This window comes from Gorilla gorilla, chromosome 18, assembly GCF_029281585.2.
Source record: "Gorilla gorilla gorilla isolate KB3781 chromosome 18, NHGRI_mGorGor1-v2.1_pri, whole genome shotgun sequence".
In the NCBI taxonomy this organism is placed as follows: domain Eukaryota; kingdom Metazoa; phylum Chordata; class Mammalia; order Primates; family Hominidae; genus Gorilla; species Gorilla gorilla.
The window spans coordinates 29,484,189-29,512,080 of NC_073242.2; the positions used below are offsets into that span (position 1 = coordinate 29,484,189).

General features: G+C 44.0%; 2 protein-coding genes across 4 annotated transcripts in view; one reads left to right on the plus strand and one right to left on the minus strand.

The window, feature by feature from the left end:
- The first annotated feature begins 395 nt into the window (after positions 1-395).
- The window catches only part of PDXDC1 (pyridoxal dependent decarboxylase domain containing 1), a 52,584-nt gene continuing 25,087 nt past the window's right edge, over positions 396-27,892 (plus strand). The window contains exons 1-8 of one of the 3 annotated variants that reach the window (XM_031003103.3): positions 396-905; positions 13,060-13,133; positions 13,647-13,712; positions 17,064-17,144; positions 19,475-19,621; positions 21,682-21,871; positions 24,062-24,130; positions 24,964-25,042. In XM_031003103.3, coding sequence (XP_030858963.1) covers positions 885-905; positions 13,060-13,133; positions 13,647-13,712; positions 17,064-17,144; positions 19,475-19,621; positions 21,682-21,871; positions 24,062-24,130; positions 24,964-25,042 — 727 coding nt within the window. In that variant the 5' untranslated portion in view covers positions 396-884. Of the gene's footprint in view, positions 906-982; positions 1,318-13,059; positions 13,134-13,646; positions 13,713-17,063; positions 17,145-19,474; positions 19,622-21,681; positions 21,872-24,061; positions 24,131-24,963; positions 25,043-27,892 lie in introns of those variants that run through there. The other 2 variants (XM_055365646.2, XM_055365647.2) reach the window with 2 other exon arrangements.
- Positions 3,356-5,570, minus strand: LOC101126513 (uncharacterized protein KIAA2013-like). The gene is given in 2 exon segments (XM_055365648.2): positions 3,356-3,881; positions 3,884-5,570. Coding segments are annotated over 2 exon segments (1,902 nt in total). The 5' UTR covers positions 5,511-5,570; the 3' UTR covers positions 3,356-3,606.

The window sequence follows — 27,892 nt, forward strand, 5'->3', positions numbered from 1 at the left end:
TTTTAAAACATTTAAAGTAGGAGTGGAAGCAGTATGTGGACTCATGGGGCTTGGGTCTGAATCCTACCTAGATCGGCACTGCGAAATGGGGATAATGATCTCCTAGAGCTGCTGAAATAGGAAAATGGAAGAACAGCAGCTGATGTATTAATATTATCATTATTACTACTACCCATTACCTGACAAGTCATAATTGTGACATGAAAGAGGCTGGACCGGTTGTTTCAACAATTTTTTCCGTCTAGAATTCGGCGGTAAGGTCTGAGACAACACCTCAGCTTAAATCAGTGCCTTCTCTGAACAGCGTTCACTAAGCAGCCCCCAACCCCAAAACCCCCAAGTCCCCGGGCGCCGAGGACGCTGCGAGTCCTGCGCATGCGCAAGGTTGCCCACTCGCTCACCGCCTCCTTGGCGAATGGCCTGTTCCATTCTCGAGGGATGCCGGCGGGAGGTGAGGCGGGAGACTTGGAAGCCTGGGCCCGGAAGTGAGGTGCGTCAGTAGTATTTCCAGCCTTTCACTCCATGAATAGTACTTTGTGATTTTATGCTTCTACCTTGATGATTGCAACAGGCTGCTGGAAAAAGTCTGGTGAACAATTCACCGGGCATCCTCCCCCCTTCACCTGCGCACGTTAGGGAGGGCCGGCGTGGCGCCCAGGTACGGAATCCCAGAGGGCTCCGCCAACCGCTACCAGGACCCGCCCCGCCGCCCCTCAACCGTCAGGTTCGCCAGCCGGCGGCGCCGCCTGGCAGCTCCTCCTCTTCTCCGCCCCGCCGGCCGCGGGCGCGGGGGACGTCAGCGCTGCCAGCGTGGAAAGAGCTGCCGTGCGCTGGAGGAGGAAGTAGAGCCCGGGACCGCCGGGCCACCACCGGCCGCCTCAGCCATGGACGCGTCCCTGGAAAAGGTCCGTGCCGGGAGGGGGCGATGGGGACGGTGCTGCCGCCCGGGGCTCCCGCTTCCGAGGCAACTGTTTCCCAGTCGCGAGCTGCCATTGTGACCCGGACAGGGGGACGCGGGCTGACAGGCCCCGCCTGAGGAGGCCTCGCCAGGAGGGCGGCTGGGGCCCGGGCGCGTCACGGGGCCGGGTGTCTCTTGGGTCCCCGTGGGCCGAAGAGGCTGGGCGGGGTTCCGTGGGGGCCGCGAGGGGCTCGGAGCCCAGGACTGGGACCGCGGGGCCGACCTTGGGCCCTGCCGAGGTTCCGCGAGTGGCCGGCCTGAGCTCGGCTGGCCCTTTCGGAGGACCGGGAGCTCTCCGTTTGCGGCCCCAGATGCTCCCGGAAAGAAGCCGCAGTTATTTCAGAGCCAGCTGCAAACCTGTAGGTTTTTCTTGGTCTCCGAGTTAGGAATGAAAATTGCTAAAGCAGTGGTTTTCCAACTTCAGCCTGAGTGGGAATCACCTGGGGCCTTTGGTAAAATGCGGAGGTTCAGTCCCGGGGTCAGAACCTCTGGGGGCGGGACCGGGAACTGCGTGTTTAACAGCCACCGCCCCCCTCCCACTCCGCCCCACGCAGGTGATTCTGATGCTGAGCCTGCGATCACTGGGCGAGAACCTCTGAGTTCCAGAAAGGGGTGGGTGTTGCGTAGATTGCGAATTGAGTTTCGGGGATCGCAGCTGCTCCACAACTTCCTGGCTCCCCCATTCCAGTGGCGAGGAGGGATCCCCGAGTCAACTCGAAATCCACTGGTAACAGAGCCTACCTCTGGTTTCCCCTTGGGGGAACAGCAGCGTGGTGTACCTGGCTGACTGCTCTACCATGTGAAACGGATTCTCATTGTCCCAGTGTTAGGGCTTGTAAATGGAAACCGGTTTGGGTTTCTTCACGGATTCCTGCTTTCGGTACCTGACATTCTGCCCTCCCTCAAAGCCCTTCTCTCTGTTCCAGCTTGGGAGTCTGCTTGTCCAATCCAGTGCATACCCGGTTTTTCATGCATGTGGCATTCAGGAGCAATGCTCGTGTTTTAAGACGGCTACATTTTAATTTTGAGCTGGTAGGAATAATATATTTTGTCTTTTTTCAAGGCAGCAGCTGCTGTAGATTTTGTTCACTTGTCACTGGAGAGTTGAAGGCAATAATTGTAAAGGTTGGGGAAGATGTCTTCATGCGCTCACAGTGGTATAGCCTACTCCTGGGTTGCTTAGCATAAATTGGGTGGAAGACAAGAAAAAGATAATATGGTTTTCTTGTGCCATCTCTGGGGTGAATGTTACGTGTTTTCCTGGCTGGGAATAAAGTCTTTCCAGTCGTCTGATTAGCAGGGTGTCTACCTTTTGGTACTTTGAGTTGGTCCATATGAGTGGTTCTTAAAGCAGGGGGCAATTTATTTCCCCAGGGGACATTTGGCTATCTCTGGACATAGTTTTGATTGTCACAATGGGGGCAGGGAGGTGCTGCCGGTACCTAGTGGGTAGAGGCCAGGGACGCCTCTAAACATCCTACGTTGCACAGGACAGCCCCCCACGCTGGAGAATTCTCTGGCCCAAAATGTCAGCAGTGTTGAGGCTGAGAAATCCTGGTCAAGATCATGTTTATAACACCAGCAGTTGAGTACAAAATGATGCAAAGTGGTGTTATCAATTTCCTAAGAAGGTGGGTGGGCTTCATGTGATTGTAATTGGAATCCTGAAGAACTGGGGTGATCTTTCCTCCAGGAATAATTAGCCTTTATAGGAAAATCTGCAGGGTGGGTCAGAATCCTGCTTTAAATATTACTTTTCTGGCATTTTATCAGTAGGTTACAGTAGTTGCTCCCTAAGTGTTAATTGATGATAAAAGATCTTAAACTCTCTCAATGAGGATCGCAAGAGGGACTGAAATTCCAGTGTGTTTAATATTGGAGCATTCACAAAAATTGTAGTGATCTTTTAGGAATTCAGAACATGTGGGCTGGAGGTTTCTGCCTTAGGTCAATGTGAAAATTCTGAGTGTAAGTTTTTCAGAGCTATGGGACTTACTTTTTTTTTTTTTTTTTTTTTGAGAGGGAGTCTCGGTCTCTTGCCCAGGCTGGAGTGGAGTGCAGTGAGGCGATCTCGGATCACTGCAGCCTCCGCCTCCCAGGTTCAAGCAGTTCTCCTGCCTCAGTCTCCCGAATAGCTGGGATTACAGGCACCCCCCACCACGCCTGGCTAATTTCTGTATTTTTAGTAGAGACGGGGTTTTGCTGTGTTGGCCAGGCTGGTCTCAAGCACCTGGCCTCAGGTGATCCACCAACCTTGGCCTCCCAAAGTGCTGGGATTACAGGTGTGAGCCACTGTGCCTGGCCTGTTTTTTTTTTCTGCCAACATTATCAAACAGTTTCCTATGTACTAACTAATAGACATCTTTATACATCTTTATACAATTTAATTCTTTTTTTTTTGCCATACAGTTTTCATTTTATTGAGTGGAAAGCTTACAAAAGGTCCACTGGCCCCTTCCCTCCCCACATGACACTCATTCCTTCCAATGCAAACTCTGGTGTATCCACACTCACTTCTGCGTCACTGGTTTCCCCCAACAAGGCACAAAGGGCGGGTGCTTCCAAAGGATCCCTTGCTCCTGGCAGCGGGACTTTCAGTGCTGGGTGTCTTGTGCAAATGGTGGCTGAAAGCAGGACTGTTAGTTCACTCAGACACTGGGATCTTCCTTACTCCTGAAGAGGGGCTTGGCTCCAGGCCCACAGTACTCGTTGTAGATGAGCTTGAAGAGGAAGAGGTGGAAGAGGGTGATGAGGGAGGCCAAGCTGAACCAGAAGAGGAAGGGCAGCCTGGGGTCCTGCTGGGCCATGTTCTCATCATGGGCCAGGATGGCCTTGAGGTGCAGCGTGTGCCGCAGGTCCTGCAGGTGTGTGAGGTCGGTGGAGATGTAGAGCAGTGGCGTGATGGGCTGTGTCACCATGACGAGAAGGTGTGGCCCGTGGGCGCCGAGGTCAGCTCCACTGGCTCGTCCAGGCAGCCTGCCTTGCAGGCATAGATCTTGACAGGCTGGCCACGGGACTCCACGGACTCGTGTAGGTAGGGCTTGCCCTCGGCATCCGCCAGCACGGCCAGGTTGATATGGTCGTTCTTGTAGCGGATGCCATGCAATGCATAGCTGTTCTGCCGCACGTCGGGGTCGGCCTGGAACTGGAGGTGGTTCTCTGTGAACTGCAGCCCCCCGAAGCTGAGCACCATGCCCTGCAGGATGCCTGGGGCACCCACCTTCACCAGCCCCTTGCAGCCACGCTACTGGAGGGTCAGCCTCCACAGGTCAGAGAGCTGCAAGATCTGCTGGATGGAGGACAGCCGCCCCGGCCACAGGTTCTCGGCGTGCATGGTGGCGTGCCCGCTGAAGCAGTGATCTTCATAGCTGAGCGTCGACTCCATCTGGTCTCGCCCCCTGTGGCTCAGGGAGGGGCTGAGCAGCGGGGCTGGCGAGCAGGAGAGCATGTAATAGAGCGTCAGGTTCACGGTGAGGCCAGACGGCGTGTGGGTGTCAGTGAACTTCTTCATTTCCACTCCTGGGCTGAAGAGCTGAGCCCAGAGGAGCTGGTGGTCTTGAAGCAGCTCCGCCGCTGGCATCTCCAAGAGCTCCAGCATTTCCTTCCGTGCCAAGTCCTGCGGCGCCTTGAGCTCCTTGGCTGCTTTGCTTTTGAGCACCTGGGGGTTAATGGGGCCAGAGACGGGCACCACCCACAGCACCGTCTCATCCAGCTGCGTCTTGGGAGCCACTTGGAGGCGGTTCACCAGCTTCTTGGCGGCCACCACCACCAGGTGCACCAACCCAGTGGGCGTAGGCGGGGACCGGCCTGAGTAGAGGAGGAACTGATGGTCTCCGACCTTCTCCAGGGTACTGGTGAAGGCCTTGGGGGCTGGGCCGGCAGTGGGCCCCACAGTCTGCAGCGCGGCCACGCGCTCCGTGGGGTTGTTGAGCTGGATGCGCTGCAGGTAGACGTGGGGTCGGCCCCTGTGCGCCAGAAAGTCCTCTTGCAGCAGCACGCAGTCGCGGCCGGACCCCGCGGCAAGGCCAGAGACGGAGGCGGGCCCGGGGCCGGCGGCCACGGGGCCAGGACCTGGGGATCCCAGCTGCAGGCAACGCACGCGGCGCAGCAGCCCCTCCCGCAGCAGCAGCACCGCCTCTCCAGCTTCAGCCAGCGCGCTCAGCGGGCGCAGCTGCACGAAGGGCACAAAGTCCGGCGCCATGGCGGGCTCCTGCTCCCCGGGAGTCACCCACAGCCGATTGGCAGCCACGTCCAGGGCCAGGAAGCCGTTGGCCACCAGGGCCGGCACTCCAGGGCCCAGCGGTACCGCCTCGCCGCGCTCCCGCAGGCCGCGCCAGGCGCGGGTGGCCGCCTCCAGGCAGGCAGACGGCTCAGTGGCGCCCGGCTCACCGCGGGACCAGGGCAGCAGGTGCAGGCCGCCCGCCGCCCGCCGCGCGCCGGACCCCCCAAACCACAGAAGCAGCAGTAGGAGGCCAAGCAGGCAGAGGAGGCGGCGGGCCCAGCTGCTCGACAGCAGTCCCGGCAGCCCCTTGAGCCCCTGCTGCAGCCACATCGGGCCGCCAGGCGCGGGCAAGGGCGCGAGGGCGGCCGCCGGGCCCGCCGCCCAGCCTACCGGCCCGGCCGCCCGCGCCTCACTGCCCGGCCCAGACCGCGGCGCCCACCCCGGCCCCCGCCGCAATCGCCGCAGCAGCCGCCATCGCTGCTTCCTCCTTCTTCTCCTACAATTTAATTCTTCATTTAGGTTTGTGTCTGGCTGTTGCCCTGGTGTTGTTTATTAATGTTGATCATATAGCTATTTTGGCATTGCCCACAGCTATTGAGGATAAGAAATGTGATGAAGAAAGTGGTAGCTGCCCTCAGTAGAAGCTTATGAAGACGCTGTTTTTAGTTTTAAGGGATCAGTTAATCTACAACTTTTCATAGAGCATTCATTGGTTTAGATCTTAATATTATCCTGAAACTGGATAATAATTTATATTTTGAATTATCCAATTAATGCAACAAACACGTGAGGGTCTATGGCATTGGAGTCATTGTTCACATTTATTCACCCAAACTTAACTATCAGTGCTGCTTTTCCTACCCACCCACTCCCCCCTGGGCTTACTCCCTGAAGAGCAAGAACGATTTATTTATTTTTATTTAATTTTTTGAGACAGTCTTGCTCTGGCGCCAAGGCTGAAGTGCAGTGTCGCAATTTCAGCTCACTGCAGCCTCCACCTCCTGGGTTCAAGCGATTCTCCTGCCTCAGCCTTCCGAGTACCTGGGACTACAGGCATACGTGACCATGCCCAGCTAATTTTTATATTTTTAGTAGAGACGGGATTTTGCCATGTTGGCCAAGCTGGTCTCGAACTCCTGGGCCTCAGGTGATCCGTCCACCTCGGCCTCCCAACGTGCTGGGATTATAGGCGTGAGCCACTGCGCCCGGCCAGCAAGAACAATTTAAACATAAGCCAGTTTACGTTTACGTAAACTGCATGTGCACTCCAGAGTCAGAGATTCACCTGGGGATTGTGAATCTGCATTTCCCTCCTGCGTTTCAGTTTAAGCATCTTGTCATTACACGGGATTTTAGTGTTTATAAATGCATGTTCACACAATGTGGCTTCTAAACTATTTTGTGTGTATGTATATGTATTATATATGTATATAGATATGTGTGTGTGTGTGTGTATTTGTTGTTGTCGAGACAGGTTCTCACTCTGTTGACCAGGCTGGAGTGCAGTGGTGTGATCATGGCTCACCACCAGAGCCTCAACCTCCCAGGCTCAAGTGATCATCCCACCTAAACCTCCCAAGTAGTTGGGACTACAAGCATGCACCACCACGCCTGGCTGATTTTTGTATTTTTTGCAGATATGGGGTTTTTTCATATTGCCTAAGCTGTATTTTGTCTATTTATTTTTTTTTTTGTGACAGGTTGTTGCTCTGTCACCCAGGCAGTGGCACAATCTTGTCTCACTGTAGCCTTGACCTCCTGGGCTCAAGCAATCCTCTTGCCTCAGCCTCCTGAGTAGCTGAGACCACAGGCATGCACTACCATGCCCGGCTTACTTTTTTTGTATTTTTTGTAGAGACGAGGTTTTGCCATGTTGCCCAGGCTCATCTCAAACTCCCGGACTCAATTGATCCTCCTGCCTTGACCTCTCAAAGTGCTGGGATTACAGGCATGAGCCACCACACCTGGCATATTTTATCTGTTCTTAACAGAAATATTATAATTCTATTGAAAGAAATAACTGTGTTGCACTTAGAGAACAGTATGTTGATATCCACTCTGGCATGCCTTCCTAAGGGATTTTCAGGTTAATATGACAATTGAGAATTGAGCCAACTTTATAGACCCGTGGTCTAAAGAGAAGTCAAAATTAGTAGGAGTCTGAATCCTTGCCTTCAAGAAGCTTGTAATCTAATTGGAGAGCACATTTATACTGGAAAGCACATCTATAAAACAATTCACAGTAAAGGGTGTAAGGAATCATGAGGATAAATGGCAGCCGTAACAACTGCAAGCATTCTGTCCCATTGTCCCCATAAATACAACCAACATTGTCAAGCAACAAGTCTAGATTTTTGGTTTAGGAAAAAAGGCATCAGTATCATTAGAGGGGATGGGAAAGAGCAAAAGTGGCTTTATCTGTAAAGGCTTCCTGGAATTATTGACTTGTAATTGAATAGGTGATAGGCGAGAGATAGATAAAAGTCATGAGGATGTTTCAGACACGATGGTCGTTGGGAGCATGAAGGTGCGAATCAAGCCAAACTGTTTATCTTATCATTTGGCTAGATGGTAGGGGACACACGGGAGTGTCACAGCAGTGAGGATCGTCAGGAGCATCACCAGCTGACTCGGGGGTGAAGATAAATTCTCTTGACCATCATATTCCTCATTCTCCTCACTGTCAGCACTGAGGCCTTTTTCGAGTGCTTTCTGAGCCTTCTCATAGTTAAAGTGGTGAATTTTATTGAAAACACTTGTTTTAAAATTTGTCTATTTTATCTAAAAATTTGGTCGTGGCTAAATGATTACCTTGTAAGCCCTTGTGGGACCAGTGTGATATAATAGAGGTCAGAAACAGGAGTCAGGGACCCCAGGTTTTGGCACCTCATTGTCGTTTATTAGCTCCATGACCATAGGCAAGTTGCTTAACCTCTCTGCATCTTAGTTTCCTCACCTCCAAAATGTTAGACCAGAATCAGACGTTTTTATGCTATACTTTTTTTTTTTTTTTTGAGACAGGGTTTTACTCTGTTCCAGGCTGGAGCGCAGTGACACAATCATAGCTTACTGTAGCCTCAAACTCCCAGGCTCAAGCGATCCTCCTACCTCTGCCTCTCAAGTAGCTAGGACTACAGGTGTGCACCACCACACCCAGCTAATTTATTTCTCACTATGTTGCCCAAGCTGATCTGAAACTCCTGGCCTCAAGTGATTCTTCTGCCTTGGCCTCCCAAAGAATTTTTTTTTCTTTTCAATGACACTTTAAAAAAATTTTTTTTTTTAATTTTTTAAAATTATACTTTAATTTTTAGGGTACGTGTGCACAACATGCAAGTTTGTTACATATGTATACATGTGCCATGTTGGTGTGCTGCACCCATTAACTCTTCATTTAACATTAGGTATATCTCCTAATGCTATCCCTCCTCCCTCCCCCCACCCCACAACAAGCAACAGTGTATGATGTTCCCCTTCCTGTGTCCATGTATTCTCATTGTTCAATTCCCACCTATGAGTGAGAACACGCGGTGTTTGGTGTTTTGTCCTTGAGATAGTTTGCTGAGAATGATGGTTTCAAGCTTCATCCATGTCCCTACAAAGGACATGAACTCACCATTTTTTATGGCTGCATAGTATTCCATGGTGTATATGTGCCACATTTTCTTAATCCAGTCTATCATTGATGGACATTTGGGTTGGTTCCAAGTCTTTGCTATTGTGAATAGTGCCACAATAAACATACGTGTGCATGCGTCTTTATAGCGGCATGATTTATAATCCTTTGGGTATATACCCGGTAATGGGATGGCTGGATCAAATGGTATTTCTAGTTCTAGATCCCTGAGGAATCGCCACACTGACTTCCACAATGGTTGAACTAGTTTAGAGTCCCGCCAACAGTGTAAAAGTGTTGCTATTTCTCCACATCCTCTCCAGCACCTGTTGTTTCCTGACTTTTTAATGATTGCCATTCTAACTGGTGTGAGATGGTATCTCATTGTGGTTTTGATTTGCATTTCTATGATGGCCAGTGATGATGAGCATTTTTTCATGTGTCTTTTGGCTGCATAAATGTCTTCTTTTGAGAAGTGTCTGTTCATATCCTTCGCCCACTTTTTGATGGGGTTGTTTGTTTTTTTCTTGTAAATTTGTTTGAGTTCATTGTAGATTCTGGATATTAGCCCTTTGTCAGGTGAGTAGACTGCAAAAATTTTCTCCCATTCTGTAGGTTGCCTGTTCACTCTGATGGTAGTTTCTTTTGCTTTGCAGAAGCTCTTTAGTTTAATTAGATCCCATTTGTCAGTTTTGGCTTTTGTTGCCGTTGCTTTTGGTGGTTTAGACATGAAGTCCTTGCCCATGCCTGTGTCCTGAATGGTATTGCCTAGGTTTTCTTCTAGGTTTTTATGGTTTTAGGTCTAACATTTAAGTCTTTAATCCATCTTGAATTAATTTTTGTATAAGATGTAAGGAAGGGATCCAGTTTCAGCTTTCTACATATGGCTAGCCAGTTTTCCCAGCACCATTTATTAAATAGGGAATCCTTTCCCCATTTCTTGTTTTTGTCAGGTTTGCCAAAGATCAGATAGTTGTAGATATGTGGCATTATTTCTGAGGGCTCTATTCTGTTCCATTGGTCTGTATCTCTGTATTGGTACCAGTACCATGCTGTTTTGGTTACTGTAGCCTTGTAGTATAGTTTGAAGTCAGGTAGCGTGATGCCTCCAGCTTTGTTTTTCTGGCTTAGGAGTGACTTGGTGATGCGGGCTCTTTTTTGGTTCCATATGAACTTTAAAGTAGTTTTTTCCAATTCTGTGAAGAAAGTCATTGGTAGCTTGATGGGGATGGCATTGAATCTGTAAATTACCTTGGGCAGTGTGGCCGTTTTCACGATATTGATTCTTCCTACCCATGAGCATGGAATGTTCTTCCATTTGTTTGTATCCTCTTTTATTTCATTGAGCAGTGGTTTGTAGTTTTCCTTGAAGAGGTCCTTCACATCCCTTGTAAGTTGGATTCCTAGGTATTTTATTCTCTTTGAAGCAGTTGTGAATGGGAGTTCACTCATGATTTGGCTGTCTGTCTGTTATTGGTGTATAAGAATGCTTGTGATTTTTGCACATTGATTCTGTATCCTGAGACTTTGCTGAAGTTGCCTATCAGTTTAAGGAGATTTTGGGCTGAGACCATGGGGTTTTCTAGGCATACAATCATGTCATCTGCAAACAGGGAGAATTTGACTTCCTCTTTTCCTAATTGAATACCCTTTATTTCCTTCTCCTGCCTCATTGCCCTGGCCAGAACTTCCCACACTGTGTTGAATAGGAGTGGTGAGAGAGGGCATCCCTGTCTTGTGCCAGTTTTCAAAGGGAATGCTTCCAGTTTTTGCCCATTCAGTATGGTATTGGCTGTGGGTTTGTCATAGATAGCTCTTATTATTTTGAGATACGGTCCATCAATACCCAATTTATTGAGAGTTTTTAGCATGAAGGGTTGTTGAATTTTGTCAAAGGCCGTTCTGCATGTATTGAGATAATCGTATGGTTTTTGTTGGTTCTGTTTATATGCTGAATTACATTTATTGATTTGCGTATGTTGAACCAGCCTTGCATCCCAGGGATGAAGCCCACTTGATCATGCTGGATAAGCTTTTTCATGTGCTGCTGGATTCGGTTTGCCAGTGTTTTATTGAGGATTTTTGCATCGATGTTCATCAGGGATATTGGTCTAAAATTCTCTTTTTTTGTTGTGTCTCTGCCAGGCTTTGGTATCAGAATAATGCTGGCCTCATAAAATGAGTTAGGGAGGATTTCCTCTTTTTCTATTGATTGGAATAGTTTCAGAAGGAATGGTACCAGCTCCTCCTTTTACCTCTGGTAGAATTCGGCTGTGAATCCATCTGGTCCCGGACTTTTTTTGGTTGGTAAGCTCTTAATTATTGCCACAATTTCAGAGCCTGTTATTGGTCTATTCAAAGATTCAACTTCTTCCTGGTTTAGTCTTGGGAGGGTGTATGTGTCGAGGAATGTATCCATTTCTTCTAGATTTTCTAGTTTATTTGCGTAGAGGTGTTTATAGTATTCTGTGATGGTAGTTTGTATTTCTGTGGGATCGGTGGTGATATCCCGTTTATCATTCAATGAAACTTTTTACAAATAAAAACTTTACTACTTTACTCAAAACCCTGTTATACAAAACAGAGCTGATCTGCTAGGGAGTTAGAAGCCCCAACTGCTTACCTAACCCTTCCTTCTCAGAGTCCTCCCAGGGACCTTAAGGCTCAGGAGAACACAGCTGGAAAATCCCTGGACTAGATCCCTTAGGTCCCTTCTAGAATGTAACAATTTCTGAATCTTATATTGATAAATGGAGTGGAATTTCTTAAAAACAATTTTGAGGAGGCAATGCAGCTTTAAATACGTACGTATTGTATGCCATGCTGTAAGATATTGCTAGATACAGTGAGCAACAGGAAAAGGTAAACACAGCTCTTCCTTTAAGCAGCACACTTAGAAGAGTAAGAGGGGAACAAAAGAGCTATAACTTATATATGATATTATATGTATTATATGTAATATAATATATAATTTATTGTTATAACACAACTCATACTACATAGAGATTGAAGTCAACAAGAATTTTCTCCCTAAAAATAACTACAGAGATTAAGAATAGAGAAAGGAAAATGAATGTGTATGTTTTAATTCTGCAAAAAGTTCGGGCACAGTGGCTCAGCCTGTAATCCCAGCAGAAGGATAACTTGAGCTCAGGAGTTTGAGACCAGCCTGTGCAGCATAATGAGACCTTGTATCTACAAAAAAATTTTGAAAATTAGCCAGGCATGGTGGCGAGCACTTGTATTCCCAGGTACTCAGGAGGCTGAGGTGGGAGGATCACTTGATCCCTGGAGGTCAAGGCTGCAGTGAGCCACGATCAAACCACTGTACCCCAGCCTGTGTAACAGAGCGACTGCCTCAAAAATAATATTTGTCAAAATAGCTTGTCTTTGTATCACTGCCACATTGCTTGTCTGAAGTGAAGCTGACTCACTTTGTTATCATAAGTGATCTTACCAAAGACCAAGTTGTCCAGTTGCCTTGGAGTGTAGGTCATGCGTTGCCGGTACCCTGGGGCTGTGTACAATGGCCAGGCTGAGGGGACCTTGTGGTTACCCCCATGGGACTTGTAACTTGTCAAGTGGGAAGGTGGTACCAAGTGAAGAAGGGTAGGGTCCTTGGTTTTGGCCTCACGTGGTTCTTCCCAGAATGAATGGTGAAAAAATTATAATTCTGCAGAAAAATTTAAATTCTATTTTGTTTACTTTTTGGATGGGAGATAGGTGTACACATGGCACTAAAATTCAAAAGGAACTTAAGGAGGCCAGGCACGGTGGCTCACACCTGCAGTCCCAGCACTTTGGGAAGCCAAGGCGGGCAGATCACTTGAGGTCAAGAGTTCGAGACTAGCATGGCCAACATGGTGAAACCCCCCCCCCCATCTCTACTAAAAATACAAAAATTAGCTGGGCATGGTGGTGTGTGCCTGTAATCCCAGCTACTTGGGAGGCTGAGGCAAGAGAATCACTTGAGCCCAGGAGGCAGAGGTTGCAGTGAGCAAGGTCATGCCATTGCACTCTAGTCTGGGCAACAGAGTAAGACTCCATCTCAAAAAATAAAAATAAAAACAGCGGCTTCCTCTAGGAAGTGGGGCTGGAAGACTTTTACTTTTTCTGTTATACTTTTGTACTATTGCAAGTTTTAAAATCATGTATTTCACAGTAAATCCAGAAGAAATTATGCACTTAATTTTTCTGGGTGAATTGTGTTATAGAGGTAATAGAGGATTATTAAAATTTCTTTCTTTTTTTTTTGTTTCCCAGATAGCAGACCCCATGTTAGCTGAAATGGGAAAAAACTTGAAGGAGGCAGTGAAGATGCTGGAGGACAGTCAGAGGTGAGTAGGACAGAGGTGACCCTGTTCAACGAGTTTAGCCTGCTGTGAAGCCAGTGGCTCTGGGTCCTTTCTGTTAAAGGTGCCTCTTGGCTTCACAGTGTCACACACAGCTTTGGCTGACTTGAAAATTGGTATTTGTCTTGGGTAAAAGGTGCCTTGTAATTAAAGGATTTTGAAATTGAGAGGAAAGACTTATACTATTTAATTCTGTCTATTAAGAGTTTCATTTACTTAATATATTGATTTGACTCTATAAATACTTATTATATATTCAGGTCATATAGAGCACCAAGTAAACAAGAAGTGGGTGGAACTTTTTTGTTGCATATTCTTGTCTTTTCCAGAAATTCAAACGATACCTGAAACTGGAGGCAGGGAGATGTGATAAATGTGTTTGAAATCCTGCCTCAGTCACTGGGAGGTTATAGGCAACATGGTCATGTTTGCATGTTCAGGAGTTAGAAATTTGGTATGATGAAACAAATGAACAGCTTTTTCTTTTCTTTAAATTAGAAGAACAGAAGAGGAAAATGGAAAGAAGCTCATATCCGGAGATATTCCAGGCCCACTCCAGGGCAGGTAGGTGGCACTGAGGATCCATACCTTTAGTTAAGGTGTAAATTTTTGTTTGTTTCTGAGATGGAGTCGTGCTCTGTTGCCCAGGATGGAGTGCGGTGGCGCAATCTGGGCTCACTGCAACCTCCGCCTCCCGGGTTCAAGCAGTTCTTTCTTGTGCCTCAGCCTCCCGAGTAGCTGGGATTACAGGCGTGCACCACCATATCTGGCTAATTTTTGTATTTTCAGTAGAGATGGGATTTTGCCATGTTGACCAGGCTGGTTTCTAACTCCTGACCTTGACCTCAGGTGATCTGCCCACCTCGGCCTCCCAAAGTGCTGGGATTACAGGTGTGAGCCACTGTGCCCGGCCTACATTTTTCTTAAACCAGTGTCTTATCATCATTGATTTATGGTTTTAGTTTTAATGAACACATAGCAAATTTAAATAGACTTATGTGCAGTATAACATTAGAAAACTGAAGTGTCGTTGGCCCGTTGGTGGTATTGCTGCACCTGCTGGCTTCTCTCCCTCTCCCATTTGGAATTTAATAGATGCTGAGTACAGTGGGTCACACCTGTAATCCCAGCACTTTGGGAGGCCAAGGACAGAGGATCACTTGAGCCCAGGAGTTCAAGGTTACAGCGATCTGTGATTGTACCACTGCACTCCAGCCTGAGTGATAGAGAGACTCTCTAATTTTGAGACAGAGTCTCGCTCTGTCGCCAGGCTGAAGTGCAGTGGTGTGATCTCGGCTCACTGCAACCTCTGCCTCCCAGGTTCAAGTGATTCTGCTGCCTCAGCCTCCCGAGTGGCTGGGATTATAGGCACCCACCACCACGCCCAGCTAATTTTTGTATTTTTAGTAGAGATGGGGTTTCACCATGTTGGCCAGGACGGTCTCCATCTCCTGACCTCAGGTGATCCGCCTGCCTTAGCCTCTCAAAGTGCTGGGACTACAGGCATAAGCCACTGCACCTGGCCAAAAATTTTTTAGAAAACCAACAATTTAATACAACCTCATGACTCAAAAGTGATACATGGAGCTAGGCACCGTGGTGCACACCTGTAGTCCCAGCTGCTTGGGAGCCTGAGGCAGGAGGATGGCTTGAGTCAAGGAGTTCGAGGCCACCCTGAACAACATGGCGAGACCCTATCAAATAAAAGTGATATACAAATTCATCATTATAACTGGTGTGTCATACTTAGTTCACTCTTGAAACCTGTCATCTATTTGGTAGACTGAGTTTTATTCTAAGAGGTATTTTAATTTGATAAGATTTATTGTTTTCATAATGTAAATGAAAGGAAAATGTCAAATTACTTATTTTTTGGCAACTGAAGCAAATCTGTCATGTTTGAGTAGCAGGAAAAATAGCAAAAAAGTAAGTAGCTGACTAAAATTTTCACAAGACATTAGCAGTTAATCTGGGATTAGTATCCCAGCCCAGCTTCCCTGAGACAAACTTATTTTTTTTTCATGTTATAACCAGGAAACTGCACATAAGTAAACAGTACAACTCCCTTAAATATCCTTTGACCTGAATATAAATTGAACCAGGTTGCAAAAGAAAAGTATGGAGGAAGGATCACAGTGTGCCAATAACACGCTGAGATACTAATACTTTAAAAGTCACTCCTATTCGTAGCATGAATAATGCTGATGTGAAGCTAGGTGTGAAGTGCATTCTCAGCTCAGAACAGGAGGCAGGTCCTATAAAATCTCCTCATTCCAGGCCTACTGATGGAAACCAAAGGTTTTAAGGTTTAGTCTCCTAATTCCACGGAAGTTTTCCCAGGAGAGATACTCCCAGCAGCATCTGTAATTCTCAGCCTTAAGCCACTGACTAGGAGGATTCACACTTAGGAGTGCTACCACCCAGCATTCAAGACTAGTAACATGCCAGGCACAGCTAAGTGCCATACCTTCACTGTCTGAAGCCTCCCAAATCCATAACGTCCGGCTTGGCAAGTTGGAATAGCTTGCTCAAGGTCATGTGGCAGGCAGCCAGTGTGCCTCAAGGGCCCCTGCCTGCTCTGATCTCTACAGTGTCCAAGGCCCAGAGCCCCTCTCACTTGAAGGGCAGCACCTTGGGGACAATTGGTTTGGGGACACTGTTTTGATGGCGCTTCCTTTTTTGAAAGAGGAAACATCTTTTTAGTCTATTCTCATTAACAGAGGAATAGCTTTACGTTATTCCTGTTGCAAGTTGCCTTGCCATTGCTTGCTACTTCAACCATTCGAATTCTTTTCATAACTTTCCATCTCCTCATGTAATGAGCATTTCATAGCAACATATCTTGGATAGAAGTAAAATGTTTTTATACTCTAAGCAGATCTCAAGGTTCCCAGCTTGGGGAAGAGCTGGTAATAAATGAAGCTTGCATTGTTAGAGGCTGTTAGTCCAAACGGACAAGATCCCTATGGAGGAAAATTAGATATACCAGTGGCATTGGAGTGTTCTGTGACTGTCTAGCATTATACTATACTAAGGATGATTATATATTTTATATAATATATTTTATATAATGTATAGTATATAATACGCATATATTATAAGTACATATTATAAGGACTTTTGGCTCTTATTACATGCTTATTAAATATTCTCTGTCTTATACTCCAAGATTCAAATGAAATGTATAGAAATGTTGCTAGAGCAAGACTGGTGGCTGGGCAAGGTGGCTCAGGCCTGTAATCCCAGCACTATTGGAGGCTGAGGCAGGAGGATTGCTTGAGCTTGGTGGTTTGAGACCAGGCTGGGCAACATGGCAAAACCCTGTTTCTACCAAAAATAAAAAAACGGCTGGGCGTGGTGGCTCATGCCTGTAATCCCAGCACTTTGGGAGGCCAAGGAGGGTGGATCACTTGAAGCCAGGAGTTGAAGACCAGTCTGGCCAACATGGTGAAACCCCATCTCTACTAAAAATACAAAAATTAGCCGAGTGTGGTGGCGCACGCTTGTAATCTCAGCTACTCAGGAGGCTGAGGCAGGAGGATCGCTTAAACCCGGGAGGCAGAGGTTGCAGTGAGCCCAGATTATGCCACTTCCCTCCAGCTTGGGTGACAAAGTGAGACCCTGTCTCAAAATAAATAAATAAAAATAAAAAGACTGGTGACATTTATTAAAATGAAACTCATAATTAGGTAGAAGATTTATTTAACCACAAGTAAGTTTATATCAGAATTCAGTTTATAATTTGAGCTTTGTTTTTTAAAAAGCATAAACTATATACCACGTTCTTTCTCTTATAGTTGCTTAAGAAAGAAAAAAAAAACTTGAAGCAACGCTAGTTGAATGAGGGAAGTAGCGGGAGAGTGGCAGGGGATGTGTGCTGTTCCCATCAGCCCATCAACTCTTTTTATTCTGCAGTGGACAAGATATGGTGAGCATCCTCCAGTTAGTTCAGAATCTAATGCATGGAGATGAAGATGAGGAGCCCCAGAGCCCCAGGTAATGAACCCGGCAGCTTCTCTTTTCAAGTGTATGTGTTCTTGATTTCAGTAGTGATTGCACTCTGACAGGTTGCTCAAATAAGAAGCTATATTTCATTGAGTTACATATGATATTAAAATAATCCTTTTTATTTTCAGAAAGACATTTATATTAATATATATTTTGTGAAATGAAGGCATTTATTGAAATTAGATCCCATAGTTTTTATGGTATCATGCCTTAGAGAGGCGCTGGCAGAAGGACTGAAGAGTGAGCGTCGGATGTCTTTCTGCTGCTGTGCTTCTGCTTCCTAAGAATTGCTGTAGTTGTATTCATTAGGTATTTAGTTAGTTTTCTCTTTAATTATTTTAAATTTAATGTTTTGAAATAAGTAAATTTGTTCTCTTGGTTCAAAATTCAGACAATAAAAAACGATATACAAAGGGAATTTTCCTTCCTACCTCTAGCTCCCTGCCATGTTTTCTTCTCTAGAGACAGACATTACCAGTTTCTTGTGTATTCTTCCAGAGAGATTTTATATGTATTATACACCAGCAAAATGTCTATGCCCACCCTCTCTAATACATAATTACTATGCATATGCTGTGCATCTTGCATTTTTTCACTTATGTCTTGGAGTTCACTGCATATTAATGCACAGGAACTTTCTCCTTTGTCAGAGCTATGTGTTTTACTTTGAACAGATGAACCATATTTTATTTTGTTGGTCCCCTGTCATGTTGCACTGTTACAAACATTGCTGCAGCAAACAACTTTTGACATGTGTCACTTCTCATAGAAGCAGGTGTCTGGAGGACAAAGTCCTGAAAGTGGAGTTGCTGTCTCAGACAGTGTGTGCTTTTGTAATTTTGATAGATCCTGCCAAATTTCCCTCCATGGAGTTGCGGCATTTAGCAGTCCCACCAGCAATGTATGAGAGTACTTTATTTCCACACTTTTCACCTGCAAAGGCGTTATCAGACTGAAGGATCATTGATAAGTGATATTCTGATGAGAAATCTGATAAGTGAGAAATGGTGTTTCAGCATAATTCGAATTTGCAGGTTTTTTAAATTATGAACCAAGTGACGTGTCTTTTTGTATGTTTTAAGACCCATTTATATTTCTAGGAACTGTCTGTTGCCCATGATCCTATTAGGTTATTTGTCTTTTTCTTATTATTCACAGTTAACAATTGTAAACTTTTTCCTTCTTTTTTACAGTTATTCTTTATAAGGAAAATTAGTTTTAATTCTATATAAAACATTTTATATAATCAATTTTAATTATATATAAAATAATACCTAGTCCCCCATGAATTTGCTGTATTATTGCAATAAATAATTCTTATTTGATGCATAGACCTGAGATTTAATTCTTTTTGTTTTTTTTTTTTGAGATGGAGTCTTACTCTGTTGCCCAGGCTGGAGTGCAGTGGTGCCATTTCGGCTCACTTCAAGCTCCGCCTCCCGGGTTCACTCCATTCTCCTGCCTCAGCCTCCTGAGTAGCTGGGATTACAGGTGCCCACCACCAAGCCTGGCTAATTTTTTGTATTTTTAGTAGAGATGGGGTTTCACCATGTTAGCCAGGATGGTCTCAATCTCCTGACCTCGTGATACACCCGCCTTGGCCTCCCAAAGTGCTGGGATTACAGGCATGAGCCACTGCGCCTGGCCAGGATTTAGTTCTTTAAAAAATGCTTTCAGCTCATTTTACCTTAGCTCTACCCTCCACAATTCTTAAGGCTGGTATTTAATTTTTAAAATACTTTAATAGGAAATTATTTTAAAACAGTTTGTAGGTACTCAATTTGAAAAGGGCTATTTATCTCCTGGAACTCAAATTATAAAAATATTTTTCTGGCCAGGAGTGGTGGCTCATGCCTGTAATCCCAGCACTTTGGGAGGCTGAGGCAGGTGAATCACCTGAAGTCAGGAGTTCAAGAGCAGCCTGGCCAACATGGTGAAACCCCGTCTCTACTAAAAATACAAAAAATTAGCCGAGCTTGGTCGTGGGCGCCTGTAATTCCAGTTACTCGGGAGGCTGAGACAGGAGAATCACGTGAACCCAGGAGGTGGAGGTTGTAGTGAGCTGAGATCGCACCACTGCACCCCAGCCTGGGCATCAAGAGGGAGACTCCATCTCAGAAAAAAATATATATTTTTTTCTCCGTCTCAAAAAATAGAAAAAATTCTCACCAAACTATCACTACTGTTTATGCATTGATTTGCCTTCTGGGCCATTAAGTAGATTTCGAGTCTGACAGATATTTCTGTGGAATTCTGTGTCTCTAAGTTCTATGTCCTTTTTTATGGTTTGACTCTAATACTTTAATTTTGCTTAACAGAATCCAAAATATTGGAGAACAAGGTCATATGGCTTTGTTGGGACATAGTCTGGGAGCTTATATTTCAACTCTGGACAAAGAGAAGCTGAGAAAACTTACAACTAGGATACTTTCAGATACCACCTTATGGCTATGCAGAATTTTCAGGTAAAGACATGATGAGTTTCCAGTGAAGACTTTTATGAGTCGGGTGTAGACTGAAAGATCTTTTTTCTGGAGCTGTATGTACTACTTGGGTTCAGATTTCCTTCTCCTTGAAAGGGGTGTTTAACCTCTCAATGCCTGTTTCATCATCTGTTAGATGGGGATAGTATTAATACCTATTTCATAGAAGCGTTGTGAGGATTAAATGAGCTAATGGACTAATACATGTGAAGGGTGGAGAATAGAAGCACATATGTGTTTGATAGGGTCAGCAGTTATTTATTTGTGGGGTACCTAATTGGCACATGTCAGTAGAAGATAGAGCAATGATCTAGATTCAAATACAGTTGTCCCTTATCCTTGGGTGTCCTTGGGGGATTGGTTCTTGACCTCCCATCCTCACCCTATGGATAAAAAAATTCATGGATGCTCAAATCCCTTATATAAAATAGCACAGTATTTTCATGTAACTGAGGCATATCTTCCCATATACTTTAATCTCTTGATTACATATAATACATAATACGATGTAAATGCTGTGTAAATAGTTGTTACACTGTATTGTTTAGGGAATAATGACAAGAAAAAAAAGTCTGTAGATATTCAGTACAGAGGCACCCATCTTTTTAAATTTCTGAAGATTTTTTACTCATGCTTGGTTGAATCCACAGATGCAGAACCCACAGGTTCAGAGGGCCAGCTGTGCTTTGAAAATATTAGCTTGTGTTTTTATTAGAAAGAAAACTCTGAGGCCAGGCACGGTGGCTCACGCCTGTAATCCCAGCACTTTGGGAGGCTGAGGTGGGCGGATCACAAGGTGAGGAGATCGAGACCATTCTGGCTAACATGGTGAAACCCTGTCTCTACTAAAAATACAAAAAAATTAGCCGGGCGTGGTAGTGAGCACCTGTAGTCCCACCTCCTCTGGAGGCTGAAGCACTGCACTCCAGCCTGGGCGACAGAGTGAGACTCTGTCTCAAAAAAAAAAAAAAAAAAAAAAAAACAAAACTCTGTCATAAGGAAGATGAATATGTGCTATGAACCTGACATTTGTTTTATTCTGTGATAATCCTGGCAGTACTAAGGAATTACAACAGATGAAGGATTCAGTATTGGCATTGGATTTATGCTGTTACTTTTATGGAGAAGGAATGTTTGCCTAACTTGAGACATTTATCTTGAGAGACCCTGACTTTCAGTGTTGGGAAAGAACTTGGCCAAGCAGGAGTATAAGTTTGCCCAACTTTATTAAAGGAGCAGTGTTCTGTTGTTCTAGTAAAAATCTACTGCCTGTAATTGAAATTGTCCCTCCTCCTCTAGGAGATGGAGCCTCAGCAGATTATAGTAAAACCAAAAGCTAGCCTGACTAGCTTTTTTATTTTTTTGAGATGGAGTCTTACTCTGTCGCCCAGGCTGGAGTGCAGTGGCACAATCTCGGCTCACTGCAACCTCCACCTCCTGGGTTCAAGCGATTCTCCTGCCTCAGTCTCCCGAGTAGCTGGGACTACAGGCACTCACCACCACACCTGGCAATTAGTAGAGACAGTTGTTTCACCATGTTAGCTAGGCTAGTCTCAAAACTCCTGACGTCAGGTGATCCACCCGCCTTGGCCTCCCAAAGTGCTGAGATTACAGGCGTGAGCCACCACACCCAGCCTCTAACTAGCATTTTTGACAGTTTTATTTACTTCGGATGTTTTAGGGCTGAAACTCTGCTATGAACTATGCCTGTGTTATCCAGTGCTGGCCTTAGTTCATAATAAGCCAGAACCATGATCTTCAGGCTTTTTATATCTGAGAATTCCTGGTCTCTACTTGTTTTCATAGTTTCTGCTCTTTATGGAATTGGGTATGGATGGAGGGTTATTGTCTCGCTGCTTGGTAACCTCAGCTGTAATGAGGTGTCAGCCATCTATGATGAGGAAGTTTCACATTCCTGTCCTCTCTGCCTGATAAAAGTGACAATTCCTAGCTTGAGAAAAGAATTGTCTCCATGATTATAAGGTTGACTTATACAATCCTTAACTAGAAATAAGAGCATATTAATATGTATCTCTTAACAGATATGAAAATGGGTGTGCTTATTTCCACGAAGAAGAAAGAGAAGGACTTGCAAAGATATGTAGGCTTGCCATTCATTCTCGATATGAAGACTTTGTAGTGGACGGCTTCAATGTGTTATATAACAAGAAGCCTGTCATATATCTTAGTGCTGCTGCTAGACCTGGCCTGGGCCAATACCTTTGTAATCAGGTAATGTGGTATCAGGTGGCTATTTTAAAGAAATAATGTCTTATTTTGTTCTGAAAGTTTTAAAGTTGACCCGTTTGTCTAGTTGCTGTTCTTGTTGAGTGAAAAGAAAGATGGTCTTATATGCTTTTGTCATATTTGTAAAAATTACTGAATTTAGAAATAAGGAATATGGGATAGATTACCCAAGGGCATCCACAGTCAACATTTTCTCTTTTTTCCCAGACTTTAATCGAAGGGGGTGTGTTTGTGTTTATATGGTTGTATCTGGCTCTTTTCACTTATTGTTAAAACACGAATATATCATTTTAATCATAATTTTTCAAAGTATAGTTTATTTTTAATGTCTTCATGGTATTCCTTCAAGTGAATATATAGTAATTAACTGTTGCCTTTTTGGACAACTAAGAGTGTTTGCATTCTCTTGCTTTCTGTGACCATTTTCAGGTAATGTTCTTTGTGTAGTGCTGTTAAGGACTTCTCTGTGCATAAAGCTCTTCCCGTATTTTATTTAGGGTTATGGTCCTCAGATGGATTTTCAGAGTCAGTCTAGAATTGCTGGATCAAAGAGCATGACTTTTTTTTTTTTTTTTTTTTTTTTTGAGACAGAGTCTTGCTCTGTCGCCCAGGCTGGAGTGCAGTGGCGTGATCTCGGCTCACTGCAAGCTCCGCCTCCCGGATTCATGCCATTCTCCTGCCTCAGCCTCCCAAGTAGCTGGGACTACAGGTGCCCGCCACCACGCCCAGCTAATTTTTTTGTATTTTTTTTAGTAGAGATGGGGTTTCACCGTGTTAGCCAGGATGGTGTCGATCTCCTGACCTCGTGATCTGCCCACCTCAGCCTCCCAAAGTGCTGGGATTACAGGCGTGAGCCACCGCGCCCAGCTGAGCATGACTATTTTTAAAGTTCATGGTGCTTCTAGCCCAACTGGGAGGACTACATTGAGATAAGACACTGTTAACCGTCTTTGCCAAGAACGTTTGAAAGCAAAACCGTAGGGTTGGAGGGTTCCTCTTTTGTAAGCTGTAGGAGTCCCAGGGGGATGTATGGAAGACACTTAGTGACTTTTAAATTGATTCTGAGCTGTGATCACTGGTGTTAAGAAATTATGTCCTCTTCTTGAGGGGTGTACAAAATGGGGAGTTTAATAATAATCCTCTGAAACATGAAATGAATTACTTAGTGTCTACTGCAAGCCAGGCTCTTGCGGACACAAGGCTGTTTGGGGACAACAGTCTAACCTTCAAAAGATGTGTAAGAGTGTTCTGTTGGGAATGGCAGCTGGCAGAGCAGCATATATAAGATGGTTATGTTCACGTTTTTTAAAGTGTGTGTATCCTTTATGCCTATGTTTTTGTACCTAGAAAAATACGTACATTTATACCTAGAAAATATCTGAAAGGTTATGTATTAAACTGTTAACGGGGTGGATTGGTGGCTTATAGGGTAGGGGGCTAGGCATTTTCACTTTTAATACCTGTATTTTTTTTTTGAGGATTTGTTTTACTTGGGTGTCACATTCATAATTTTTAATCCTTTAAGGAGAAAAATGTGCTTATTAAATTTTTGGTCTCTGAATGCTACCAAGTCTTAGTCATACAGAACAATATGCTGCAACTGTTTACAATTCCTAAAACTGTAAACTCCTCAAGGACTTGGAGGCTAAACATGAAGAATATAAAATTAAGTTGACAATCACTGTCTCTGCATAACACTGACTTCACTTCTCTTGAGAAATGTGCATCTGCTAATCCATATTTATTACTTTTTAGGGGTGGGTGAACCCATAAATAAGATACTGTTCTTTGAATGCCTTTAGCTGGTGTTATTTACCAGTAATGCTTGGAGAAAGAATCCAAAATTACCCCCACTAAAATTCTCACGACCCAGTTGTTTCTGTGTTTGTCAAAGTGTTTCTGGTATATTCTAGAATATACCAAAGATAATTACTTGAATCATTTAGAAAATTTTACATTATATCCTCTTATAAGGCACTTGGAAATTCACCCTTTTTTTTTTTTCGGCTTGGTTTTCTAAATGTACTTTAACATCAATTTATAATATTAAGAGTTCCTAAGGAGAGAGATTTCTTAGAAGAATAATCGTGGCTTGTCTTAGAGCCACAGCCTTTCACAATCTGAAGTGAATGGTGCAGAGAGCTTTCTTGTCAAGTTGTATGTTTCTTCCTGCAGCTCGGCTTGCCCTTCCCCTGCTTGTGCCGTGTACCCTGTAACACTATGTTTGGATCCCAGCATCAGATGGTGAGTTCTACTTTTGGTTTGTAAAATCATGTGGGATTGTGTTTTGAAACTGCCTTTCAAATGAAGTTCTTTTTGCTGGCCTCCAGATAATTAGTAACTTACTCATGTATTGCTTGGATCCTTACATTGTGTAATATATGCTTCTGTTAATATGTGAATGTCCATGAAGGTTGGTTGGTATATAGGTCAGGAGCACCTGGCTTTTAAGGAGTCTTGTAATTACTGTATCACCTGCTTTAAGTAGAAACATGGCAGCTCAGTTAAGCACCAGAAATTTCTTCTGAAGCTTCTACTTTTAATGAGTTAGCACTGTTGCCTGGATTTATGAATGGGCAGATTTTGAAAATGAGGTTCTTCATTGTCATCGTGGAATTGAGTTCTGCTTATTTTCAGACATGCAGGTGATAAATCTCTCCTTAATGATTCCGGAAGGAAAAGGAAGGGATGGATTTTAGAGTTTGTTATTTCTTTTGTCAAGGTAGTTTTATTTTCTAGTTCAGGTACATCAGTGAGTAATAGTAGAGATACATTCTTGGCTGTTTTAGGAGAGTTAAGAGAACATTTCATTTAAATGTAAATGTTTAAAATCAAAGAAATGTTCCTGCATATGTACAGTTTTTACCTTTAATTTTGTTTAACTGATTTTTCTAGTCTTCAAGGAAAACTATTTGATTTTCACATCTATGATGAGAGAAAACAGAAAAATTGTCAAGAGTAAGAATTGATTTGACATTACTTTTGAGAGTTATCTGCTTCTTTTGCAAGTCATAATTTTTCATTTTATAGCTTTTATACTGGGCACCTCATTTTTTAATGATTTGTTTTGGTTCCAGGATGTTGCCTTCCTGGAGAAACTGATTAAAGATGATATAGAGCGAGGAAGACTGCCCCTGTTGCTTGTCGCAAATGCAGGTAGGTAGCATGATGCTGAATCTACCATTTTGAATATATAGGAGCGAGGCTACGTCCTCAGCCTATAAAAGATAAAGTCTTAAGAAATGTGTGTGTACCACATGTTTAAGATAGTCCATATCCACATTGTAGCAAAAACTGTAATAGTAAGGTTGGCTCGTTAGATTTTTCTTTAATTGTTGGTTTGTTTTGGAAGTTATTTTATGTGTGTGTATACTTTTTCATTTAGATTGTAAATGCTTCTCTATCTTCTCCTTCATGTACTTCTTTTCCCTGTTCTAAACTGAATTTTATTTTATTTTTTTGAGACAGAGTCTCACTCTGTTGCCCAGGCTGGAGTGCAGTAGCACAATCTCACCTCACTGCAATCTCTGCCTCCCGGGTTCAAGTGTTTCTCCTGCCTCAACCTCCTGAATTGCTGGGATTACAGGTGCATGCCACCACATCTGGCTAATTTCTTGTATTTTTAGTAGAGACAGGGTTTGACTATGTTGGCCAGGCTGGTCTCGAACTCCTGACCTGCATGAGCCACTGACAGGCATGAGCTCCTGACAGGCATGAGCCACTGTGCCTGGCCTGAATTTTTAAATGACACATTTAAGCCAGGTGTGGTGGCACATGCCTATAGTCCCCCTACTCAGGAGACAAGGAAGATGTTGGCTTAAGCTCAGAAGTTCAATACCAGTCTGGGTAACATAGCAAGACCCCATCTCAATAAATAAATAAAAATAATTGTACTGACATTGTAAGATTGTTGTAAAAATTAAACAAGAAAATTCATAAGATGTCACACTTAAATATCTACCTTATAGGCAGCAGAGCAACTACCACTTGCTGCTCCATTTATCTCATTCAGCATCATACTTGAAGTCTAAGACAGTGCAATAAGGCAAAAAAAATAACTGACAGATTAGAAAGGAAGAAATAAAACTTTGTTTGCAGGCATGATTGTATAGATAGAAAACTAAAGAAAAGCCACTGGAACTAATGATCAAATCTAAACCATTTTCTGGATTTTTACATACTAGCAAAGAAGAATTGGAAATTGAATTTTAAATGTCATTTATAATAGGATCAAAAAAGATGAAAAATTTATGGATAAATTTAACAAAATATATGCAAGATCTGTACATTGAGAACTAAGAATGTTACTGAGAGAAATTCAAGAAGACCCAAGAACGATATGCCATACACACGGGTTGGAAGACTAAGTATTAAGTCAGTTCTTCCCAAACTAATCTGTAGATTCAACTTGATCCATCTTAAAATCTCAACAGGCTACAATTTCTTATAGAACGTGATGAGCTAATTCTAAAGTTTATATAGAAATACAAGGGATCAGGAACAGCCCAAGGGATTTTGAAAAAGAACAAAATTGGAAGACTTACCTTGTCATACTTCAAGACTTCTGTAAAGCAGCAAGTAAGACTGTGTGAGATTAACCAAAGAAAATAGAGAATTCAGAAATAGACTCATGTGAAGTATATGGACACTTCAGGTTTTTACAGATGCCTGAGTAATTCGAGGGAGAAAGGACAATCTTTTTCCATCAGTGGTCTTAGAGCTTGGATATCCATATGGAAAAAAACTGAATCTTAACCCTTATCTTATTCTCTGTATATATAAATATTAACTATAAATGGTTCATCAACCTAAGCATAGATGTAAGACAATAAAATGTCTCGAAGAAAATGCAGGAGATCTTTGTGACCTTAGGTTACATTTCTTAGGATACAAAATATGTGAACCATAAATTGTACTTTATCAAAAATTAAAAGCATTAGCTGTTTGAAAGCCCCTATTAAGAAGATGAAAGGCAAGTTACAGACTGGGAGAAATATTTGCAAAACATTTTTTTCTTTTTTTTTTTTTTTTTGTCTTTTTCTATTTTTATTTTTTATGTTTTTGAGATGGAGTTTTGCTGTGCTGCCCAGGCTGGAGTGCAGTGGTGAGACCTTGGCTCACTGCAACCTCCACCTCCCAGGTTCAAGCGATTCGCCTGCCTCCGCCTCCCGAGTAGCTGGGATTACAGGCGCACGCCACCATGCCGGGCTAATTTTTGTATTTTTAGTAGAGACGAGATTTCGCCATGTTGGCCAGGCTGGTCTCAAACTCCTGACCTCAGGTGGTCCACCTGCCTTGGCCTCCCAAAGTGATGGGATTACAGGCGTGAGCCACCACACCCAGCCAGCCACTGTCCCAGGCCTGTCTTCTTTTAAAATTTCTTTTTCATTCTTTTCCCCAGAAGCTACAAAACATTTGTTTGACAAAGAACTTGTATCTAAAATATATAAAGAACTGTTACAACTCAATAAGGACACAAGCAATACAATTTTTTTTTTTTTTTTTGAGATGGAGTCTCATTCTGTTGCCCAGACTAGAGTGCAGTGGTGCGATCTTGGCTCACTGCAACCTCTGCCTCCCGGGTTCCAGTGATTCTTCTGCCTTAGCCTCCCGAGTACCTGGGATTACAGGCATGCACCACCACACCTAGCTAGTTTTTTTGTATTTTTAGTAGAGATGGGGTTTCACCGTGTTGGCCAGGCTGGTCTTGAACTCCTGACCTTAGGTGATCTGCCTGCCTTGGCCTCCCAAAGTGCCGGGATTACAGGTGTGAGCCACTGTGCCCGGCCCACAATACAATTTTTTAAATGAACAACAGATTTGAGCAGATAGTTCATCAAAGAAAATGAAAATGTATAGCACTTGAAAAGATGTTTAACATCATTAGTCATTAGTGAAATGCAAATTAAGATCACCATGAGACATTACTACATGTCTGTTAGAATGGAGAAATTACAGGTGGCTCACACTTGTAATCCCAACACTTGGGAAGGCTGAGACGGCGAG